The sequence below is a fragment of the Ochotona curzoniae genome, unplaced genomic scaffold (genome assembly GCF_017591425.1).
Source record: "Ochotona curzoniae isolate NIBS_2020 unplaced genomic scaffold, NIBS_Ocur_1.0 scaffold_4506, whole genome shotgun sequence".
NCBI lineage: Eukaryota > Metazoa > Chordata > Mammalia > Lagomorpha > Ochotonidae > Ochotona > Ochotona curzoniae.
This window is the reverse complement of record NW_024467119.1, coordinates 74,669,157-74,694,395: the sequence shown is the minus strand read 5'-3', so window position 1 is coordinate 74,694,395 and position 25,239 is coordinate 74,669,157. Positions and strand designations below refer to the sequence as shown.

Sequence of the window (25,239 nt, the reverse complement as noted above, 5' to 3'; positions counted from 1 at the left end):
AGAAAAACATTTTGTCGTCTCCTTCTGAGATGCTTCTGAGCCATTCTCCTAAGGGCTCTTGTCAGAATGTCCTCAAATCCTACTTCCTTCCGGGAAAAATCCGGGTCTCTCTCCCTAAATTCTCCTGGGAGAAAGGACCACAAAAGCTGCACGTGTTTTAAAATACCCTTTAATTCTGACACAATTTTCATTATTCTGGAAACTATTTTCTAAAAGCCATCCTGCCACTTTCTCTGCGTTCCATTCATTACTCTGGATTATAGAAAATGGATGAAGAATGAACCTGCCCAACCACCGAAAAAAGTGCAGCCATCCTTACAACACAAAGCTACAAGCAGAGGGAGTAAAAAGGGGTTGCTTTCACTTTTCAACAACCTTTCTTCCCGATTAGGAGGGGAAAAAAAGAGCTGTGCTAATTCCTTGGCTATAATAAAATACTGAGAAACTGAAACAAGCATAATGAGCAGGGAAGCTGAACATTTACGACTTGCTTCGAATATCCGAGAGCCTTTCTCTCTACACATAAACACGCGTAGCATAGAAACACAGCTGGAGTTATTTTTCCCGCCAGACATCGGTAGCTCGGTGCAGCCGGCATTTTTCCCCATTACACTAAAAGCTGACATCACTGAAGAATGACATGAAAGACCAAGAAATGAGTCGATTACAGCATAACCAAGGCACCTCAGACGACCAAGACGGGACGATGGGAGCTTCAAAGGCGCTAGAAGCTCAAAGGACAGCACAGAGGACCCCAGAGTGGGGAAGGGTTGGCAAAGAGGGCGAGAAGACCAGGCTAACAGGAAGACCCACCCCAGCCCAGAGGGGTGCGGGGTGAAACCGCAGGAGACGCCTCAGGTTGCAGAGCGTCCACAGCAAACCAGTGTCTGTCCACTTCCGTCCTGGAAATGGACGCCGTCCAGCCTCCGTGCGACACACTGCAAGTGACAGCCAGCCCGCAGGCTGGCCATGGGACTGGGCAGCAGCCACGCCCACCTGCAGCTCTCTCCAAACGACCCCGGTCCAGGCCCAGGAGGCAGCTGGGCCACACCGCCTCCAGGCAGCAGGAGGCCCAGCTGGGGGACCCAGTGCAGGGCCGGGGTGCAGGTCCACTGCTGGGACCCGCCAAGTCCTCCGTCTCTACCTTGACACTTCTGGGCATGTTTTCATAAGAAGCTCAAAGGTTTCATTTCACATGGACACTTCAAAAGGTTTATGCAGGAAAAATGGAATTAAAAGTTAAGTTTGGGGCCTGGCGGCGTGGCCTAGCAGCTAAAGTCCTCGCCTTGAACACGCCAGGATCCCATATGGGTGCCGGTTCTAATCCCGGCAGCTCCACTTCCCATCCAGCTCCCCATCCTGCTTGTGGCCTGGGAAAGCAGTCGAGGACGGCCCAAAGCCTTGGGACCCTGCACCCGCATCGGAGACCCGGAAGAAGTTCCTGGCTCCTGGCTCTGGATCGGCATAGCATCGGCCATTGCGCTCACTTGGGGAGTGAATCATCAGATGGAAGATCTTCCTCTCTGTCTCTCCTCTCTGTATATCTGACTTTGTAATAAAAAATAAATAAATCTTAAAAAAAAAAGTTAACGGTGACACAGCAGAAGTCTGGCATCCATCTGAGCACTGGTTGCAGTCCCAGCTCCTGCGTCTCCGATCCAGCTCCCCGCCCGTGCACAGGGGAAGGCAGTGAAAGACAACCCAGGGGCTTGGCCCCGCCACCCTCCTGGGGGACCCAGAGCCCCACACTCCGGCCGTGACCTGGCCTCCCCCCACACTGCACTCATCTGAGGAACCAAGCACTGTGTGAAGTGCTCGCTCACTCTGCCACACCCCAGAACCTCGCCTTTGAAATAAACAAACGTTTTTTAAAAGTTGAGCTTATTCCGGCACAAAACAATTCTGAAATCCTTATATTTTTGCTTATATACTCTGCTGATACAGATTTTTCAGGAGCTTTCTGATGAACCCCTATACTACATAGATTTTAAAACATTTATTTCACTTGGGGCCCGGCGTGGTGGCGCAGTGGTTAAGGTCCTCGCCTTGCATGCCCGGGATCCCATATGGACGCAGGTTCTATCCCGGCAGCCCCGCTTCCCTTCCAGCTCCCTGCCTGTGGCCCGGGGAAGCAGTCGAGGACGGCCCAAAGATTTGGGACCCTGCACCCGCATCGGAGACCCAGAAGAGGCTCCTGGCTTCAGATCAGCATAGCATTGGCCGTTGCGCTCACTTGGGGAGTGAATCATCGAATGGAAGATCTTCCTCTCTGTCTCTCCTCTCTGTATATCCGCCTTTCCAATAAAAAAATAATAATAATAATAATAAAAACATTTATTTCACTAAAATAAATTTATATTTTAATTCATTTGATACCAACTGTTTAAGTGTTTAAGATTTATTTTATTTTTATTGGAAAGCCAGATACTTAGAAGAGACATAGAGGAAGATCTTCCATGCAATGATTCACTCCCTAAGCAGCCACAACGGCTGGAGCTGAGCATATCTGAAGCCAGGAGCCAGGAGCTTCTTCTGGGTCTCCCATGCGGGTGCAGGATCCCAAGAGTTTGGACCCTCCTCAACTGCTTTCCCAGGCCACAAGCAGGATGGGAAGTGGGGCTGGCCAGGATTAGAACCAGCACCCATACGAGATCCTGGCATGTTTAAGACAAGGACTTTAGCTGCTAGGTTACTGCGCTGGGCCCTCAAGTGTTTGTTTAAAAGATGTATTTACTTGACAGAAATACAGAGGGGGATACACATCAGCTTCAACTACCAGGTCTGCTCTGTCCAACTGGCTATAATGGCCAGGACTGTGCCAGGCCAGCAGCAGGAGCCAGGCGCGCCATCGGGTCTCCCACACGGCTGAGAAGGACCCCAGTCCTTAGGTCATCTTCCACGGCCTCTCCCAGGCCATCCATGGGCGCTAGAGCAGAAGATGAGGAGCCGGACACACACCAGCTCCTGCAGACGCCGGCTCCAGCTCCTGCGGACGCCGGCTCCACCTGCCCCAGCGGAGCACCAGCCCCTGCAGGACTTTCATGCATTGTCCTGCCTGCAGGTTCTCCCCAAGGCAGCCACATGCTTCGCAAGGGCCAGACACAGAAAGAGAATCCACCCCCCCCCCCAAGCTACTCCGAGAATCAGCGGAGGATTTAAACACAAAACTAAGGCTTTAATGTTTTTACGGCACTTCATTCTGTGGCCCTCAGCAAGTGCTGTGAGAAACGACATGATTCGATGAAATATCCCTCTACCTTTGGAACAATTTAGAGCTGACGAGCAGCAGTCTGCACCTACGCGCAAGCTTTATTCCCAAGGCCACTGACATGGGAGCAAACCCACACAAGTTGTGGCTCCTGCAGGCAATGACGTGCAGGCAGCTGACAGCGCAGTGCTCCCCGGGCACACGTGTGACTCAGGCACACCTGTCACAGTGGATTTCCGACAGGTCCCCAAGGACGCTGCACACGTCCACGGGGGACACTCCCCTCCCCACCGGGACAAAGCCGCATGCAGGAGCCAGCTGTGCTCCACCAGTCCAGCTCTCCTAAAGCTGCTTATCCAAACCCCAGAGAAGGTATCCGTTTTCCACAAGGAACACTGTTAGCCACTGGGAACACCGCCACATCAAACTTACCTGGCAGGAAAATTCAGAGTGAACAGAAAATTTCTCACTATTTAAATGCCTAAATCTCAAGTGCCTTTACTCTTGATCCGGCTCCCGCACTGCTGACCCAGTGAAGACAAAACTCCTCTTGGAATGGTCCCATTGGTGCAGGAACGGCCGCCAGGTGGCGCCATTTCCTCAGGCTCCCGCATTGGCATGGCACACCACGATTGGCCAGAAGGTGGCACCAAACCCTCACCTTCTCAGTACTAAGAGCTCGATCTGGTCTTAATCTTTACACACCAAATCAATGTAGAATACACATTTCGAATATATTGCTTTTATACCGAAAAGCCTTGCATTTTCTTACGTTCTGAATGTTGATCTGCAGTTCCATTTTGTAGTGATTGAAGTCTTTGGCAAGCTCATGGCCCTGATGATAAAAAGTAAACATTCCCTGAAAAAACGACAGCATCTAAAAGCAAGAAGAAAAAAAGAAAACATTAGCACAGAGTCACCAGGTCACGCCCCCCGCATGGCCCTGCCCTGACTGACACGCCACTGAAGCTGCAGGCATTCCCAGCAGTCCAGGTCTTCACAATCAAGGCTGCTGTTCCTAAGTCAGAGCCATGGGACCATGTCGACACGTGTGTTGGTCCTCTGCAAGGAACCCTGACCACGACACACTGCAGTGCTGGTTCGCGCTCCGCTGGACCTCGACTGCCAGCTGAGCGTTCCGTCCCTGGAGCCATCCCCTCGCCGCTAACAGGGAGCAAGAACACCTCCTCGCCCTGCGACCTTGTGCAGCGAGGGGATGAGCACGTCTGAGTTTTCTTATTGCTTCATTTAGGTCAGTTCTGCTGCTCCAACTGTATTGCTGCTCCAGGAATCCTGATTGTTTTCATTAACTGCCCTTGTTTACTCGGTGGGTTCTCAAAATCATCTCTACAAAGGGCAAACTATGTAATTTGTGAGCCATACTTCAGTAGGGCTTTTTAGGAAAAATAATATCTACATTAAAATGGAAGTTAATTCTAAGTCTGTATTAAAGTTGAACTGAATTCATCATTCCAGATCTTTTTTTTTTTGGGGGGGGGGGGTGAAAACCTGCAGCTTGAAGGATCCTTTACATTCCAATTCAAAATAATATTTCAAAATAAATAACTAAAGTTATTAGAGATCAAACAAAATAACACTTCCTACATAGCTTAGAAAGAAATCCAGGAACTTAGAAGACTGCTTCCAAAGTTATACTCGGCAGTCTCTACATTCCAAATCATCGTCCCAGGACTCAGCACTGCGGCTCAGTGCGTTAAGACACAGCCTGCAGCGCTGGTACCCCTTTAGAACACCAGCTCCAGCCCCGGCAGCTCCACTGCCCATCCAGCTCCCTCTAACGCACCACCCCTGCGGGAGACCTGCAGATTGCTCTCCGTCTCTGACCAGGCCCACACCTGCCTCGCAGCCTTCTGAGAAGTGAGCCAGGGGGCAGAAGATCAACTGATTTCTTTTTCTCCTCCACCTCCCTCCCTGTAACTTGGCCTTTCAAGCAAGTATCTGTAAAAATGAGAATAATAACTATGCCCAAGTTTGAACTGGTACAGTTGGTTCAAAAACAGAGCTGCGAAAAGATTATTCTAGAAACATTACCATTCTCACTCATGTACTATAAATCCTTTGAGGCGTTTTTCAAGGAGTGGACCTACAGCACCAACAGAAAAAAAAATGGTTCCCAAGGCAGTCCTGAAGACCATGGAACAGTGGAAAAAACATTCATTACACCATGCTGTGCAGAAAAGATGCAGAGGCAGCCCCTGGCCCCCTGGGCCGTCTGCCTCGCCCTTCCCACTGATCCATCAGTCTAGTGACAGCAGACAGGAGAACTGGGAAGACAAGGATTTCTGCCACATCATACAACTTTACTGGTAAATAACTTGCCCATTCGATACTCACAGGCTCCACAAACTCAAACTTCTTTCTTTCTTGGATCTCCTGGAGCTTACAAACATATTCAAGAGACAGTTCATAGAAGTGCTGCCGGTTCTGCTCGACTTGGATGTCTGCCTGCGAGAAAACCAGTGAGGTGAGTCAGCCGGGAGATGGGGAGATGCAAGCTCCGTGTCCGAGCTCACCCTCCTGCAGATGGTGCTGTCTTGAACGTGGCCACGACCTTCACTCACGTGCCCCCCATGCCTGCTTTATTGCTGCAGCAGCAAATTCAAGCAACAGGTGCCTGGGAGCATGCAATATTCTAAAATTTTTACTAGAACACTTTGTGTCCCGTGGCCTCCACGCTGACAAAGGACTCCCAGCATTCAAGAAACTGAACTCTTTGTGGAAAATCTCATCCCCAACCACAACCACCAGCCAAGGCTGGAACCACCACAGGGACTCTAAACCACACCATCAGCCTAAGAGAAGGGACGGGGGAGCCCAGCCCCCAAGCCCGCAGAGCTCCAGGGCGGCAGGTGGAGGAAGCAGGGCAGGACACACAGGTCACACTCCTAAAACCTCGCTAGGTCAGCTGCCCAGGGGGCAAAGGGGCCGCCCAGGGGGCAGGATAATAGTCCCCAGAAGGCTCCCTGCTTATCTCACCAGGCAGCGCAGGGCTCAGCATAGCTGCGGGAGCAGCCCTCTGTAGCTTGGCCATTCATGCCCTCCTCTCATTCACTGCACTCAGCGTGCTGCAAGTGAGGCTTGGCAACATTCCCACGTTACTCTTTTCAACGATCAGATCCGCATTTGCTGACTCCAAACCACAGCTCACCCGGAACACCACCGCTGAATATGGTGACCAAGACCCAGCAGCCTAGGATGGACACACAGCCGACACGCCCCAGCAACCACCCCACAGGCACCGTGCGTCAGCACTCCAACTGAGCCAGGTTTACTGGTAAGTAGTTAGCCTTTGCCCGGGCGGGGATAGAAAATGGTCATGATGCGCAGCAAAGATGTCTGATGGCACTCATCACTAGGGAAACACAAATGAAACCCACAAGGAAGAGCCTACCACCTCACAACCCAGGAGGATGCCCGCTCTCTGAGAAGAAAAGGTAAGTGTTGGCGAGGAAGCCAAGGCACCGAACGCTCCTGCACCCCTGGTGGGAGTGTAACACAGGGCAGCCTCTACGTCCAGCAGAACGCAAGCCCCTCAACAAGTTAGGAAACCAGGGTGGGCAGCTGGCCGAACGGGTCAGACGCCCCAGGCCCACTCAGAGCCCGGGCTCAGCACTGAGTTCTGCTTCTGACTCGAGCTGCCCACTATCGCATGCCCTGCGCAAGCAGGGACAACTCGGGTCGCTGGGTGCCCCCCGCCAACGCCCCTGAGAAAGCTGGCTCCAGTTCCTGACTGCCGCTCTGCCCTGGCTCAAACCCAGCCATGTGCAAGCACTGGGGAGAAAGAACCAGCCAACAGCGCTCTCCTTCTGCCTTTTACACAGAGGCTTTGTAAACACCAGTCCTCATCCCTCCAAACTGCTCCGGCCTCCAAGACTGACGGACACAACTCCCAGCAGAACAGGATGAAGACGGAAGCTGTGAAAGGTGACTTCGTGTTCACCAGGAAAGGCTCCCCCACAAAAGTCACACCAGTCAGATTTACCCAGGGGGGCTAGCCGTTAAGTTCTCTCCCTGATCAGTCCTGACACTCCAGCCCCCCCCCCCCCACAGTGCGCGGAGCACCCCGCAGAGGTGAAGGTCTGGCAACAGTGCGATGATTAAACCACTCCCAGCGTCGTCGTCGTCGTCGACAGCACCTAGAGCCAGAGTCCCCAACACCCCTCAACCTCATCAAGTCCAAAGGCAATCACTCTCCTCTCCACGTGAGCCCAACAGGCACTCGCTCTTAACAAGCACGCAGTTTCTCTAGATTCTTACCTAATTTCTGACCATTCCTGCTGCAAATATGAGTAAGGATAAAGCAGAAGATCAATGTTTATTTACTCGAAAGATGGACCTGCATGCCCAGATGGGTCATGAAGTTATTATCTGGCTGTTCAGGAAAAAATTAACACTTCCAAAATCTAAAGACATGCCATTTTTCTCAAAAAATCCAGCATCTGCTATAGCACAAACATTAAGAATTTAGGAAATCGGATCAAGGAAGACACTATTATGTCCAGTAAACACAGAGCTGTAGCAGCCGAGGGTAATAGATGACCAAAGTAACCGGTCTATTACAGGCCACAATTTCTGGGGATTTTGGTCTGAATCCAGAGGAGGGACTGAATGTACAAGTCCCTATGCCTCTGCTCAGCAGTATTCCAGTAACCCCTACCGCTCTCTTAAGCAACTCAAACCAACCGGCATTAAATGGTGCCTAGCAAAGACTGACAAGCCACACTGCATCCTTCCCTCGGAGCATCCTCCAAGCCTGCACTCTTCCAAGAGAAGGCTGCTCCGAGAGGGAATCTGCCAGACGGGAAAGCGCCCTTCACAAGGGAACGGAATTTCTCCCTCTTCAGGATCTCCTGAGAGGTCTGCTAGGAAGTTCAGCCACCTTCAGAACCCACAAAGCTGCCACTCACCAGACAAACATCATGGCAAGTGGTCACTTGGTACAAGTACATTAAGCACCTACCCCAACAGGGACTGCTGGTTGCAAGAACCTTGCACGTGAGAGGAACAGGTCACGCAACAAACACAGGCGTGATGTTCCCACAGCTGCAAGACTGAACCGAATCGGCAGCCAGGAAAACCTTCTTGGTTTGGTAGCCCTCCAAGGAAGGAGCATCGGGAAGACTGTGGAACAAATGAGGCCTGCGGATCTGCATCTTTTTTTTTTTTTTTTTTTTAAAGATTTATTTTTATTATTTTTTTTCATTGGAAAGGCGGATATACAGAGAGGAGAGACAGAGAGGAAGATCTTCCGTCCGATGATTCACTCCCCAAGTGAGCGCAACGGGCCGATACTATGCCGATCCGAAGCCAGGAGCCTCTTCCGGGTCTCCCACGCAGGCGCAGGTTCCCAAAGCCTTGGGCCGTCCTCGACTGCTTTCCCAGGCCACAGGCAGGGAGCTGGAAGGGAAGCGGGGCTGCCGGGACTAGAACCGGCGCCCATATGGGATCCCGGGCGTGCGAGGCGAGGACCTTTAACCACTTGCGCCACCGCGCCGGGCCCGGATCTGCATCTTTAACAGAAGGAAGATGTGGTGCAAAGCCCTGGCCCAGGGACAGTAAGGCTGACCTGGGTGCAGTGGGATGCAGATCAGAAAGGGGCTCGCAGACCCTGGCGCCTCTGCAGGCAACCATCTCAGCAGCACAACTGTGCAGTCATGGAGGTGGGAAGGAACGACCCCCAGCCCCCTCCTCCCCTCCCCATCAACTCTGCTGAGGAGAAGATGAAGCCAGCGGGCAGGGTGGTCCCTGAAGGTGGAAGCACCCTGGGTGACTCCAGAGATTTCAGAATGAGAGCAGGATAAGATACCAAGCTGGCAGCACAGAGGGTGAGGCTACAAAAAGTGACAGCTGGCAGCCCAAAATGATGGTGAGGAGGAGTAAGCAGACTTAGCAAGTGCCAGACCCCCATGAGGGCACTGGTTCATATCCCTGCTACTCCAGCTCTGTGCTTATGGCCTGGGAAAGCAGCGAAGGACGGCCCAAAGCCTTGGGACCTGTACCCACATGGGAGACCTGGAAGAGGCTCCTGGCTTCAGGTCTGCTCAGCTCTAGCCATTGTGGCCATTTGGGAAGTAAACCAGCAGACGGAAGATCTCTCTCTCTCTCTCTCTCTCTCTCTCTCTCTCTCTCTCTCTGTGCAAATCTCTCTTTCCAAAACACAAAAAAAGTAAAATCTTCAAAATTAAAAACAGGTGAGAAAGAAAGTCAACTGATGGATGTGTTCTTGCAAATATGCTGTTCAGTATTGCTTGCTACAACTAACATCCCTCTGAATAAACTCACAATCAACATTCTACCTCTATGAACTGTATCTAATTTAACCACTGTAACAGGTGCTCACTACTGTGGCTTGTTTCACAAGAAATCCTTTTTCCTAACTAATGACAGTACTTGGTGATTTCTTTCCTGTTCCTACAAAACCCCAAACTAAAAATCTTCACCAGTGAAGCACAGGGCTGGGGTGAGGACCTGGTGGCTAAGATGCCCTTGACCCACGTAGCCCACACCACAGGGTGCCAGCCCAAGTCTGCTCTTCCCACCAAGCAGCACCCCCCCCGGGGGGGGGGGCAGTGATGGCCCAAGGCATTGAATCAGCAGAGAGAACCTCAATTGAACACTATTTTATCAAATGTTAAATGACAAAGATCTTCCACCCACTGGTTTACTTTGCAAACAGCCACAATTGCTGGGGTTGGATGAGGCCAAGCATGTCTCCAGCGGGCTGTGGCACCCCACTAACTGGACCATCATCTGTGCCTCCCACATGCCTTAAGAGAAAGATGGAGCATAAGCAGAGAACCCAAAACCCAATCCAGGTACCCCCATTTGTATGCAGGCATCCCAACCAGCGGTAAAGCCATCTGGATGGCAACAAATGCCCAGTTCGTTTTTCTGAAAGCATATTTACCCCTCCCCCCCGCAAACACACACCACACACACTTATTGAATGCTGCAAACACATTCACAAGAACATTAAAATACCTCTTGCAAATGGGAGTCCTTCTTTTTGGCTGATAAGTTCAGATGTTTATCGATTAAGCTGTAATTCTTCTCTGTCTCCTTGTCAAACTTCTTTTTTTCTTCCTACAAACCAGAAAAACACATAATGACCAAATAGAGAAAAATCACTCAAGCAATCAATCCACTGGGAATCCCATAGTAGGCAAAGTGTCTGAAAATAAAAACACACTGCGAATGTGATGAAGGCCTTTGAAAATATATCTGTACCCAGACCATGTGGGGCGACCCAGGACCAGGGGAGCGTGAGGATTAACACGATAGGGGAAGCTGCATTCCTGTTATTTTTCAAGTTTTTCTTAGTCTCAAGAAGGAATGCCACGCCACTTGATGCACATCGACAGACAATGCTTACTGGGAAAAACAGAGGGCTTAGGAAAGGGCTCTAGATTCGCCAAAGAAATGGAATTCAGTTAAAACTGAGTTTTCTCCCAGAGTTAAAAATACACACACATAATAATCACAGAGGGAAGAACGTCTCAGGAAAGATCTTCCGCCATGGTGCAAGGTGACTACCATCCCAAGATCCTACAAGCAGAAATGTCAGCCACATTCCCAGAGCTTCCAGGGGTTTCCACGACACCACTCAGAATTCAGCACCAGTAGACCCACAGGTGCTAGACGGATCCTGCCACTCCAAGACCTCTGGCTACAGAGCTCGGAGCTGGCCTGACCTCCTCTTTGGCTACAGCAGCTTTCTGAGAAAACAACCAGGACTTTGAATCCAGAAAAGACGGCCTCTCCATCAACAATTCTGAGCATCTCTAGAACACTGAGTCCTAAAATTTCCATGAACTTCAGGTTCCCTTAAACTCCCACCACCTCCCAGAAAGAAGCATCCATTGAACCCGCCTTTTTTCAATGTCTATTTTCTAAAGCCAAAAAGAACTTTAAAAAGAAAGGGGGGGGTGGGGAGTGGGAAGGTAAACTATTCTGGCCCTTGTCTGGCACAATTTTCTAAGTGAAGATTTCAACAGAAGAGTGCTAGTCCTTCTTGAGTAGTGTCTTCATTCCACTTTCTACTAGAAGGGGACTCCACACTGTCGTTTCAGAAACCTGGGCCAGTATGCCAGCTCCCTGGGCCGGCACACCTACAGACCTGAAGTTAAACCCCCTGCTGTGGGAGTCCTGAGCAGAAAAGGAGGCAAGGACCAGGTGCAGGTTCCTTTGAGCCTCCAAAAACGCACTGAGTGACGCCTACTCCAACTAAAAGTGCAACAGCAAAGGCTAAGACAGCAAAGGATTCCTCCTCAGAGGGTAAATGCAGGCTAAAATCTAAGCTCAGATTTTGAGGCTGTGACTCAAGGCTTTGGAGATAATGGGGGCTGGAAATCCTACCGAAGGAGGGGCCTTCAACAGGCCTTCGAAATCACCAAGTGTGCAGGCCATCTGGCTATGATCGTATCTAGACCACTTGAAGGCTGCTGAAGGCTCACCATTGCTTTTTCTCACATTCTCCCATTACCCCGTATGTGTCTCTTGCTCAACTTTCCCAAGTAGCCTTTTTCCTGCCTCAAGGTTGAAGATAAAGGGAGGGAGAGCTGAAAAAAGGACCGCCCCTAAGACCGTACCAGAGGGTTTTAAGGGGAGTCACAACTATACAGCGACTCCTTAGGGGTCTGCTGGAAGAGACTTGGGAACCGGTCTCTAGCAACACAAGTCTAATTTATCAACTGGCTGCACATATAATCTAGTTGTCTTTTCCAAAATAACAGGGATTTTTTTTTCTTTTTTGTGCTCTTTCAGAGATCCAATCTTAAAATCCTCATGAGCCTATAGTCGGAGCAATTATTCTGTGAAAAAAAGAGCTTTAACCTCCTTCATCCATCATCATCATCATCATCACCTCTTCTTCAAACTCAAACACCTTTCTGGTTTGGGGGGGGGTTACAATTTTTTAGTCTAAGATGTTACCATTATAAATTTATTTTCTTCTCTGCTTTTCATCATCATTGTGTCCTCCATCAATTATTTTAATGATGACCAGAAAACAAAACTGAAACAAACAGCCCACCATTTCTACAAAACCAGGGATACAGCAGGTGGGATTCCGGCTTTGGAAGCTGCTAGCCCCAGGTCTGGTCAGATGCCTCCGTGTACTTGGCACTGGATGCTGGCATCCACAGAGCGTCAATTCCTCAGCTTTCCACACAACAGGAACAGAGGCCACGGCCCAGTGTGGACCTCAAAGCACGAGCACAGGGCAGCAAACGCTCACCCTCTCCCTTATCTGTTTTCATCTCAATCACACAAAAGGACAAAGGAGCAAGAGATGCTGAACCTAGCATCCAACACGCCCAGCACACTCAGCAAACAGCATGAAATGGACACGTGGGACACGAGGGGAACGGGGGTAGAACAGCCCCATCCAGGCTTTGTAAAGAAAGAATCCAGCCAGGGATGAACAGCACACCCACCAAGGAGAATAGATACGCGTTTGTTCATACATGGTATTAAACAATTGCTACTGTGTTTGGATTTGGAATGCTAAGACTTCAAGAATTATGTCTTCTTACATTCGTTCTAGAATATTATCTTGTTCTCCTCGGTGCTCACGTGGCTCCTTACCCTGAAATACAAATGCTATAGCAACTTCACTCAGGTAGCTTTCAACACAAAATGGAGCATATTCCAGGAGATATAGGAGGTCTTCAGAAAGCTCAGGAAGTATATGCACTATTAAAAAATGACGCATGGATTTAAAAAAAAAATTCTACAGCCAAAAATCAACTTACCTTTTGATTCTATTTTCCCATGCCTTTTTTAAGTAACTTTACATACACAATATTACAATATAAATTAAGCAGCAGCATCCCCAAAGTACCACCAAGGATCGTGTTAAATTCAACAGAAAACATTTTCTTACCAAGAAGAGAGAAGAAACGAGACATCACGAGCTCCAACAAGGGAAGCAGATGAGGAATGAAGTGGGCTGAGAAAGGCTCTACAAATGGGTGAGACCCTGACAACTCTCAAGGCCAGTGGCTGCAGGTGGCACCCAGCAGGAACCCGGGAGCAAACAGCCCAAGATCCTGCAAGTCAGTCTCCTCTGACTTCCCTGCAAGAGCTGAGAAACCTAATGATCTTTCCATGATCGTAACAAATTTTTAAAAACTTTACAACATGAGCAAGCCACACAATTTATGTGTACAGATTAAACATGACTCATGGGAAGTCAGGAATCTGTTGTAAAATGTGCCAAAACTTAAAAAAAAAAAAAAGAAAATAATAAGCACTGGAAACAGCCCAAGTGGACAAACAGGACATACATAGCCTGATGATGGAAGGATGTCATGAACCTAACACATCCCAGCTATGCACGTCCTTTGAGTACCATTCTATGTGAAATACAAGCAGTATCACAAACAGCATTACAAAACCATTACCTAACCAATGAATACCGCTGCTTAAAAACTGAGTAGAAAGAGCCTCACCCTGAGCAAACTTAATTCCAGATGGACTGAAACAGTCACAAGTAAAAAATGAGACCATAATACAGAGAACGCTTTCATGAGAGCTCAGAAGAGAGGGGTATTCTGAGTAAGAACAAATACAGGAAACCTTAAGAACATCTACATATAAAATACGCACAAAAGCCTAGCTAAAAGACAACTACATTGGGAAAAAATTGCAATAAATATGTCAGAAAAAAGTAAACCTTCTTAACGCATAAACTCATCTTTAATAAGGCAATAACTTTTCTGCTGAAAGAACACATTAATAAGTTCCATTAAAATAAACAGAGGGAGCGGCGTTGGCCGGGTGATATAGCGACTAGTCCTCCGTCTGCAGTTGCCAGCATCCCATACTGGCGCCAGGTCCTGGCCCAGCTGCTCTACTTCTAATCCAGCTCCCTGCTTCTGGCTTAGGAAAGCCATGGAGGATGCTGCAAAGCCTTGAAACCCTGTACCTAGGTGGGGGACCCGGAAGAAGCTCCTGGCTTCAGTCAGCTTAGCTCCAGCCACTTGGGAGTGAACTAGTGGATACAAGATCTGTTTCTCCTCTCTGTAAATCTTGTGAATAAAAATCAATCTTAAAAAAAAAAAAAGATGCAGAATACATAAAGAAGCCTGGGTGTTGCGCTACAGTGGGTGAAGTTGCCACCAACATCCACACACAACAGCTGGTTCGAGTTCAGCGCCCTGCTCACGTGCCTGGGAAGCAGCAAACAGCACAAGGATCTGGGTCGCTGCCTGCACACAGGAGACCCGGATGGAGTTCCTGGCTCTAGACCTGAATTTGACCCAGTCTCCAGTGTCAGCGGCAGTCACTTGAAAATGAAACAAATAAAAATCAACCTCTCTCTCCCCCTCTTACTTTGTCCTTCAAATAATTAAATCATTAAGAAATATATAAGTAATTTGCAAAAGCTTGAATATAATTGTGAATTGCCCATTTTTCCTACATGATTGCCACTTGAAAGGGGAGAAACTTGTTACCAGGTGACTGTATTCTCCTGTATCATACAAACTTTCTAGGATAAGGGTTTGGAATGTTTAATTTTCAAACTATATTTACTGTTTCAGAAGTTAAGAATTCAAGTCTTCTGGGCCCGGCACTATGGCATAGTGGTTAAGGTCCTCACCTTGCACGCCCGGGATCCCATATGGGCACCGGTTCTAATCCCGGCAGCCCCACTTCCCTTCCAGCTCCCTGCCTGTGCCCGGGGAAAGCAGTCAAGGACGGCCCAAGGCTTTGGGACCCTGCACCCACATCGGACACCCAGAAGAGGCTCCTGGCTTCAGATCGGCATAGCATTGGCCGTTGGGCTCACTTGGGGAGTGAATCATCAGACGGAAGACCTTCCTCTCTGTCTCTCCTCTCTGTATATCCGCCTTTCCAATAAAAATTAAATAAATCTTTAAAAAAAAATTCAAGTCTTCTTAGAAACTCCCATTTATCTCCTCTTGAGCAAAGAAGGGGGGGCAGTAATGTCCCCATTCGGCAAACTAGACTCACACACCAGTAGCAGCCCACTTCAAATAATTTTTTCTTTAAACTTTTTTTTTCATTTATTTTAGTTATCTAGGAGACAGTTTGCATCTGCTAGATCACTCAGCTAACACCAATGAGGAGTAAGGCTGGCCAGGCTGGAAGCCAGCACTCCATCTAGGTTGCTAGCATGGGTGGCAGAGACCCAACTCCTGCAGACATGACCTGCTGCCTCTCCACAGGAAGGCACAACCAAAGATCAGACTCGGCGCCAGCACAGTGGCCTAGGAGGCTAATCCTCTGACTGCCAGCACCAGCATCCCACATGAGCAATGGTTAAACCCAGCCGCTCCACTTATGATCCAGCTTCCTGCTTATGGACTAGAAAGGCAAAGGAGGATGGCCCAAGTCCTTGGGTCCTTGCACCCACATGGGAGACCTAGAAAAAAGCTCCTGACTCCCAGTTTCAGATCAACCCAGCTCCAGCCATTACAGCCACTTGGGGAGTGAACAGCAATGGAAGATCTGTCTCGCCCCCTTCCTCTGTAATTAACTTTCCAAGAGAATAGATACATAAGTCTTGAAAATAATCAGATACAGGTCTCAATCCAGACACTGCAATATGTGGACCATAAACATCTTCACCACTAGACCAAATGCCAACTACAATACAACTGTCTTCACCTGTGCTTAGGAGAGCATTGGGATCCCCATTCTTCCTGCTCTGGGGTTTGCTTTCCTATAGCCACACGCACTTCTAAGACACACAGCCTCTCCAGTGTGACAGTTACTCCAATGCCAGTGTCATCCGTTCCTAGCACACATCAACTTCTAACCTCACCTCACCTCTTGCCTTAAAGCTTCTTGAGCCTCTGTGAGAAATACAATGTCAGTTTTTATTTCTGCAGCATGGATCATGTGGCTCCATGCCCAGTGAGTGCCCCAGCAACAGCTCTCTGGGGAGAAGCAACCAGCCAGCTTCAGTGGCACCAACGCTGACCCAAGCCACCCTCACCTCCCCACTGGCATCTCAACACTATTTGGCCAGAAAGGTGACAAGCCCCAGAGCTCCGGTGTGTCACCCTGGAAGACAGGATGCAGAAAGCAGGAGGAACCCTGAGCAATTCCTGGCAGGCAGGCAGGCAGGCAGGCAGGCACAGGCATCAAGCCCTAAATGAGATAACAGTGACGCAGGCCAGACCCCATACCAGACAAGTGTATTATCAGACTTGCTTAGTTCTCACAGTAAGCTTCTCAGAATCACTTGTCTGTGTTGCAGACAAAAACTGAGCTTGTCCAGGCCTTCAAAACTTGGTATTTGAGGTTCCAAGTGAGGATTCCACCCAGGAAGAACCAAGTCTTCCTCCAAGTCTTTCTGGAGTCCCACAACAGAGAAGATAGGGCCCGAAAAAGGACATCTCCGATGGCTCTCGGTATAGCACTTTCCACAGCACAGCCTGACTGCTCTTGCAGCTTAACTTTCGCATCGGCAGAGGGTGAGAGTTCACAGCTGCTTGCTCACTCCCTTGTAACGGTCAGGCTGATGCCAGGAACTCTCTCCATGTCTCTCACGAAAGCGGCGAGGAGCCAAGTCCTTGGATCATCACCACTGCCTCCAGTGTAAGACCAGGAAGCTGGAGGCAGGAGATGTAGGCAGGAGCTATCCAAGAGAAGCCCTCTGGAGCCGTGTGGTCGCCAGTTCATGTTCCTGCTGCTCAGCTCCTGACTCATGGACCAGGAAATGCAGTGGAACGTGACCAAGTCTCTGGGCTCTTGCCACCCATGGAGGAGACCCAGATGAAGCGCCAAGCTCCAGCCTGGCCAGGCCCTGGATGTTGCAGCCATTTAAGCAATAAACTCGTAGACAGGGGATCTATCTACAACTCCTCCAAACACAGAAAGATAGAAAAGGGGAAAGAGAGAAGAAGAAATGAGATATTCTGGTTAGAGACTCCAGTTAGTGTCTTAACCACTAAGTTTAATGGCTGCCATTGCACGCCCGGGATCCCATATGGGCACCAGTTCTAATCCCGCCGGCCCCGCTTCCCTTCCAGCTCCCTGCCTGTGGCCTCGGAAAGCAGTCGAGGACAGCCCAAAGCTTTGGGACCCTGTGCCCCTGTGGGAGTCCCGGAAGAGGCTCCTGGCTTCGGATAGGCATAGTATCGGTCGTTGGGCTCACTTGGGGAGTGAATCATCGGATGGAAGATCTTCCTCTCTGTCTCTCCTCTCTGTATATCCGCCTTTCCAAAAAAAATTAAATAAATAAATAAATAATAAAACTTTTTAAAAAATGCTTATCCCAGAGACGTTCAGCCCCATGGCTCTGGCATAGGTTGGGAGGCCTGTGCACAACAGAGTATGTGGGTTACAGTTCCAGCTTTACACCAGTTTCAGCATTCTGGGAGACATCAATGATGGTTCCAGTAGCTGGGTCCCTGCCACCCAGAGGAGACATCACACTCAGCTTCCAGCTCCCAGCTTGTGCCTGACTGAGTCATAATGGGCAACAGCGCACTAACCCAGCAAATGGGGAGAACATACTTTTGCCCTCAACTCCCTGATTGTCAAATAATTAATCAAAGGGAAAAAAAAGAGGCTCCTCCCCATAACCTACAGTGGCTGCCTCCTCAGAGTTCACACCAACAGGTCTGACAGCTAACACATACACTGCACTGGACAAGAACACAGGGCAAAGTGCATCAACGTGCAGCCAGTGGAACATGCAGGTGGCACAGAATGGGGCTGAAGGACAGGGTGTGACCACTAAACATTTTGAGACATGGACTAGCCCATTCAAATAATTTCTCCTTTATAAACAAATTACTCTGGGCCAATTACAGTAGCCTGAAGTCTTTGCCTTACATGTACCAAGATCCCATATGAATGGCAGCTCTGTGCCAGCGACTCCACTTCCCATTCAGCTCCTTGCTTGTGGCAAAGCAGCAGAGGATGACAAAGCCTTGGAACCCTGCACCTGCATGGGAGACCCTGAAGAAGCTCTTGGCTCCTGGCTTCAGATCAGCTCAGCTCCAAATGTTGCACCCACGTGGAGAAAAAAAAAAAACAGTGGACAGAAGATTTTTCTCTGTAATTCTACCTTTCTAATAAAAATTTTAAAAATAAAATAAACCTTGGGGCCCTGCACAGGGCAAAGTAATCTAAGCCTCCACCTACAGTGCGAGCATCACATGAGTGCTGGCTCATGCCCCAGCTCTGCTTAGATACAGGTCTCTGTTAATGGCCTGAGAAAGCAGTGGAGAATGGCCCAAGTCCTTAGGTCTCAAAACCTGCGTGAGAGACCGAACAAGCTTCCAGGTCCTGGTTTCAGGTCAGCACAGCTCCAGCCGTGTGGCCATTTGAGAAGTGAACCAGCAGATGAAAGATCTTCCTCTGTCCCTTTGTAAACTCTGCCTTTCAAGTACTGATTCATTTCCAAAATATAATCTTGACCTTCCCTTACCACCACCAAACTGAAGTCTTAGTTAAAAAAAAAAAATTAGAAAGTTCCATTTTTTAAATGGAACATGCAGTACCAGCAATGAAATGATAAAAGATAAAGAGACGAGAATGTTTGATCTTTAGAATAGCCTAAAGAGAAGTGCTCCGACAAGACAATCAAACTGGGACGGCGAGCAGTGAGACCCCAGAGTATTTCCTTTTATGGGTAACAAACTCATGTTGATCATCCACCCAAGGCCACTGGCACGTTTCCTGCCCTCCAACCCCCTGAGCCAAAGTCAGAGGGGGCACAAAACTGTGAGCAGCTCAGCAGGACAGGCCTAGAAGTTCTCCTTGACCCCTCGCTGCCACATTGTCTGAACCTTCTCCATTTATAGCCCTTCTCTTAAATGACCAAGCAGGACCAGCACCCTAGCCTAGCAGGTCAAACAGCAGCTAAGACATCTCACTCCCTGTCAGAGCGCCTGAGTTCAATCCTGACTCCAGCTTCCACCTAACACACACCCAGGGAGATGGCAGAGGGGCTCAGTTAACAGAGCTCTCACCACCCATATCCCTCACAACAGAAACCTGGATGGAGCTCCTGGCTGCAGTGCAAGCCATTGACAGCACCCAGTGCAATGAACTGGCCAGTGGGAGCTCTCAATCTGCCTCTCTCCAACAAACAGAAGCAAAACTGAAATACAAAGTAATTGAACAAGTCAGTCAGGAAGAACTGATTCAGGAATTATCTAAAAAGAAAAAGCAGCTCTTCGGGCCCCTCTATGTGGTTGTACCTATTGAAACCACGAAGTTCATTTGTACATAGGGATTTTAATAGTCTTCTTAATGAAGTGGACAAAGGGAAACATATTTCCAGGCATATTGAGAATACGAATATAAAAATTCTCTTCCCTACCCAAAATCAGCATTATTCTCTTCTCATAGGGCCAAGACAAAAATGGCCAACAACTTGCATGTTACTTTTTCTCCCTCAAGAACAGACACAAAATTTAGAAAAGGTTAGAGCCAATTATTTCTCTGGCTTCATTTCAACACTTAAGATGACGAACTTGAAACATTGTTAAATATATCCCACGTTCCAGCAGCAGTCATCTATTTACTCCCGGAAATCCTGGCTAACAACCAGCCCCTTCCATGCAGTCTGTGGTCTGCTCATCTTCGTTACTATGTAACACACAACATGGCCACACAAAACCCCACACTCTAAGGACACTGGCACACAACAGCAGCTCGATAAATCCTTGTGAAATGGAAGGAAATTCCAAATAAACACTCCAAAATTCTTTTCCTAGTTTCACTGGTATCAGGGTTTAAGATTAGATACGCTGCCATGCCATATGGTAAAGCTATACAGTCTGTCACAAACCTGAGGTGTAATCAGAAATAACGGCATTCCCTGCAGGGATAAGATCCTCCTTTTCAGAGTAAATCTGCTGTTTGATTAAAGATATTTTTACAGCTCTGAGTGGCAATGAGCAGCAAATGATGTTTGCCAATGGTTTTACTGCCCTGCCCAAGTGTTTTTGTTTTGTATTTAATTCCATACCCCCAAAGGGGAGAAAGTCCATTTAAAACATGAAACAACAGATGGTTTGTGGCAGCCTCCCTTCTGAAGAGGCCAATTGTGAATGAAGTGCGCCCTGACGCAGCCACGCTTTGTTTACTATGTGTATACTCAAACACCAACCTTTACAGCTCCAAGTTGCTCTTTTCTGAATTTTTCCAAGGGCTTAATCAGGGTTTCAGTTACACTTAATGCCTAGAAAACAAGACAGGCAACAAAAGAATACAATGTTAGGTTTACAAATTAGAAAACATTACTATTTCGTTGATCCTGTTCCACCCTGCCCAGAAATAAAAACAGATTTAACTGCTTTGTTTCATCCTGCTGGTGCAACAATTAAAGCACTTCAACATATTAAAGCACTCAGACTCTCTAAATATTTTCAGGGAAGCAGAGGTGGCACACCCAGCCAGCAAAACATGCAACAGAGTCAGTCCCACAGCGCTCCCACCAAGGAACAACCAGGCCTGCAACAATGCGGTCTATCACATTCATTAACAGAACACTTCTGTTTGAGATTGTTTTTTCCTCCCCCTCCTCAGAAATTTAAAATTCAATTACATTCCTTTATTGGTAATCAGACTACATTATGGAGAGGCCCAGGATGGTGTCTGCCCAGTTAAATACAGCCACTCTGCCTTCAATACTGCAAATTAACCTTAAGCCCAGCAGAGTCAGCGGAAGTTCACAAAGCCAGAGCAAACCCTGGGGTGCACTGACCAACATGACGTCAGGGAGATGGGGACATGGTAAGGACCACCCGCAACTTTCAAACATAATCACATTCTCTTCTTACAGTGACTTTGGTTTTAAGTCAGAATGTGAAAAACATGAAGAAAAGGGGGTACTCCGGCAAGCAGAACATATTAACAACAATATGCTGCTGAAAAATACTGGGAATAGAAAGTGAAAATATCGCTAAACACTGGCTGCACAACAATGTGGCATTTTTTTGTTCTGTTTTGTTTTGTTTTACAAAAGCCACCCAAATCCAAGGCTGAAAAACTGACTTGGAATACAAAAAGATTCTTAACTTAAAGCTATTTCCACAAGGACACACAGTCAGGATGCACCAGGCTGTCCCCTCCCACCCCCCACCCCCGGGTGCTACCCACACCCACCTCGGTCATCTGTCCTGCAAAGAGCTGGGGCAACAAAGTTAAAAGGAAGAATTAAGAGGAGGAGCTAGCCAGGGAAAGCATCTGCCCCCAAATATTTCCACGATGTCCTCTCTCCATTGTAGAGCCTGTGACCCAAGAGAGCCAGGTCGAGTTTTGCACAGTCGAGAGCAGAGCAGGGACCCATCAGCACAGGCCAGAAACCCCGAAGACACAAAGAATATGAAATGTCCCCAGTTCCTTACCGGACAGCATATACAAGAAGTGGGAATCACTTCTTTGCCAAGAGCCACATGGATAACATCATTCACAGGCCACACAGAATTATCACCTTAAAAATTAGCCTGAAATAGATTTATTCAATCTTGAGTCCCACCTGTGCTTGCCTCAGTAGAGCCAGATCAAATGATTTCCAAGGCCTCAAAGAGCCAGCCCACCAGCCAAAACCCCACCCTGATAAAACAGTTCTGCCACACATTTTCAATACAATCCAACTGAACAATGTCTCTCAGTCTCATTTTTGACAGATTTATACAAGTATCTGTGCCACATGCTTTGCTCCTGCATCTGGACCCAGCCTCATGGCTTCCTGAACAAGCCTACAAGTAATCCACTTCAATGGAGACTGGCATTCAAGAAAGTGCAGTGACGCAGGCTGAGACCACAGCAGGGGACATGGAAGCGTAGGAACACGGCATGAGAATGGTTAACAGCCTGAGCCCAGGCTTAACCAACCAACACTTCAGGAAAGGTAGCCAAAGGGCCCTTCCACACTCAAAGCAGTCATCACGAACTCTGAATTTCAGGGGACAAGTATTTCCTAGGGATCCTGGGCCTGATTCAACCATGAATACAAACACACACTCCTCCCCTTAAGAAGAGCAAAGGCTGAAACAGCTTGAATGGGGGGCGGGGGGGGGGGGGCCCACAAGGGTCCATGTATCAGGGGCATAATGTCCAGAGTCTTACATTAACTTTGTTTAAATTATTTATTTGTTTAAATTTATTTATCTGAAGGGGGCCACAACAGCCAGGACTGGGCCAGGCAAAAACCAGGAACTTCCAGCAGGTCTTCCACGTGGGTGACAGGGTCACCTTCTGCTGCTTTTCCCAGGTCATTAGTAGGAAGCTGAATGGGAAGTGAAGCAGCCAGAATACAAGCACAAATCCCAGTGCTCACAGGAGATGCTTACAGCTGCTTTACCCACTACGCCACAACACTGGCCACACATTTTTTAAATTAAGGATGGAGCATAAATCTTTTTTTGGAGTTTAATCCTTTTATGGTATGAAAAGATGGCACTTCAGAAACAGTGATTTGTGTTACACTATATTAGGCTGCCAGGGTGAGTCCTAAAGGCTTTATTATGAAGATTGCATGAAGGAAAGATAAAAACCGTGCTCAGTGTCTCCCTGTGGCCTGGCTCACCACGGACACTTGCCATGTATGTGTTCTTCCTTCGTCAGATGCCAGACTGATAGATGACTGCCTCATCTTGGACCATGACCCTCCTGAACTCCAGGTCAAAACCACCGCTCTTCCTAAGAACTCCCCTCTATACTTGTACTGAAGAGAGGAAAAGCTGAGTAGCAGCAATGTATAATAAGCATGCACACACTGCAAATTCTGGTAATTCTTTCCAATGAGGGAAATAGGGTATGGTGAGTGAGTCAGCAGAGGAGGCCTAAGGGGAAAAACAAATGCTTGGGAGGAGCTGCTCCCAAGATCTGGAAGGTGAGAAGGAATCAGGGTGCACAGAACAAAGGCAACTTTTCAGCTACAGAAGCAGGGGTGAAAGAAAGAACAAGTGAGCACCAGCTCATGTCCCAGTTGCTCTACTTCCCATCCAGCTCCCTGCTTGTGGTCTGGGAAAGCCCAAGGCCTTGGCACCCTGTACGCATATGTGAGACCCAGAGGAGGTTCCCGGCTTAGGATTGGCTCAGCTTTAGCCATCTGGAGAGTGAACCAGCAGATGGAAGATCTTTGTATCTCTCCTTCTCCCTATAAATCTGATCTGCCTTTCCTATAAAAATAAACCTTTGAAAATAAAATAAAAAGAACAGCTCATGTGCTATGACAAATGTCAAAAAGCCAGTGTAGATGGGGCATAAGGGACAACGAAGGAAGCGGGGAAGAGATGAGTGATGGTGGATGGCCAGGACATGCTAAGATCCATAGGATTGGGCCCAGCGTGGTGGCCTAGCAGCAAAAGTCCTCACCTTGAATGTGCTGGGACCCCATATGGGTGCCAGTTCTAATCCCGGCAGCTCCACTTCCCATCCAGCTCCCTGCCTGTGGCCTGGGAAAGCAGTCGAGGCCGGCCCAAAGCCTTGGGACCCTGCACCCGCATGGGAGACCCGGAACAGGCTCCTGGCTTCAGGCCAGCGCAGCACTAGCCATTGTGCACACTTGGGGAGTGAATCATCAGAACTCTCCTCCTCTCTATATATTTGACTTCGCAATAAAAATAAACAAATCTTTTTAAAAAAAAGATCCGTAGGCTCTGGCAGAAACTTAGTCACTGAAAGGTACTCTGCTTTCATTTTTAATTTACTTTTATTTATATATAATTAGATTTTTTCAACTACTAGCTCACTCCCTCAAATGACTACAACGATTAGGGCTTGGCTAAGACATCAGTGGCAAGGACTCAATCAACTGAACCCCTGTGCATTATCACACACCCGAAATCCAAAGAACCACCAGAACTTGATCCCAGGCACTCCAACATGGAATGTGGGTTTTTCTAAATGGTATCTTACCTACTTTCGCACAGTATGCCCAACCTCATCGGAGGGTTTTTTTTTTTTTTTTTGGTTTGTTTGTTTTTTGCAAGAAAGTGACACAATGATAATGAGATCTGTAAAAGACTACTTCTGGTTGCTCTGTGACAAAGAGACTACCGTTGGTATGTAAGCCTGGGAGAGAGGGGCTCTGGAGTAGCACAGGCAAGAGTGGTTTGAGGGCAAACAGGTATGAAAGAAGTCTATAGGTGGAATCCACAGAACAGGTAATGAACAAAGGGCAGAAAAGGCAGAATCTCTCAGGATCATTCCTGGATTTTCCTGCATGAGCAACTGAAGAGACATTACTACTCCTTACTGCACAAGGACAATCTGGAGCACAAGCAGCCAGAATACGCCAAGCTTTGAGTTGCCAAGGTGGGCATTTGGCTCAGCAGTTCAGACACGATGTGAGGGGTTAGCATCCCATCCTGAAGCACCTGGAGTAGAATTCCTCCTCTAACTCCCAACTCCAGTTTTCTGATAATGCACAGCCTGGGAAGCAGCAGATAATGACTCGAGTATTTCAGCTCCTGCGAAGGAATACAGATGAAGTCCCTGTTCTGACTTTTGCCTGATTCAGATCCAGCTATTGCAAGCATGTGATGGTTAAACCAATGTGGATGGATGGATACACACAAAGATAGATAAACCATCTTTCCCCTTTTCAAATAAATGTTTTTAAATGTGAAAAATACCAGGGATTTCAGCAAGTTGCTCACACTTGAGGCTCATGCCTACAAGTCAGATGAAATACAGAAATTTGCCAATCTTTAACAAGTAGATGACACTTTAATTCATTCAATGAGATACACAGGATGTGGGAGAGGAAAGCACAGGTCGCAGACCAGGCACGCATCAGCAGAAGGTAACAACAGACTAGGAAGCAGCCACCCAGATGCTGGATCAAGCAAGAAAGGGGCTGAGTGCCATGAACTACAGAGAAGCCCAACAAAGAATGAGGCTCTGGAAGGCACAGAAGCCTGGAGATCACGAGGGGACCCACAGGCTTCAGGACAGCATGGAGTGACACTGGCTTGCTGGCTGGGAACACAGGTAAGGTGCAAATGGCTTTTTTCTTCCCTCAGTTGGAGGTTGGTGCCGTAGAGACTGGAACACATCTCAGTATGAAG

General features: G+C 48.2%; 1 protein-coding gene across 3 annotated transcripts in view; it reads right to left on the bottom strand.

Annotated features, from left to right (window-relative positions):
- The window catches only part of ARHGAP10 (Rho GTPase activating protein 10), a 322,621-nt gene that overhangs the window by 184,990 nt on the left and 112,392 nt on the right, over nt 1-25,239 (bottom strand). For all 3 annotated transcript variants that reach the window (XM_040967286.1, XM_040967288.1, XM_040967287.1), the window contains exons 4-7: nt 20,328-20,399; nt 10,211-10,312; nt 5,564-5,674; nt 3,981-4,085 (exon numbers count right to left, since the gene is read on the bottom strand). In XM_040967286.1, the coding sequence (XP_040823220.1) occupies nt 3,981-4,085; nt 5,564-5,674; nt 10,211-10,312; nt 20,328-20,399 (390 nt within the window). The remainder of the gene's footprint in view (nt 1-3,980; nt 4,086-5,563; nt 5,675-10,210; nt 10,313-20,327; nt 20,400-25,239) is intronic.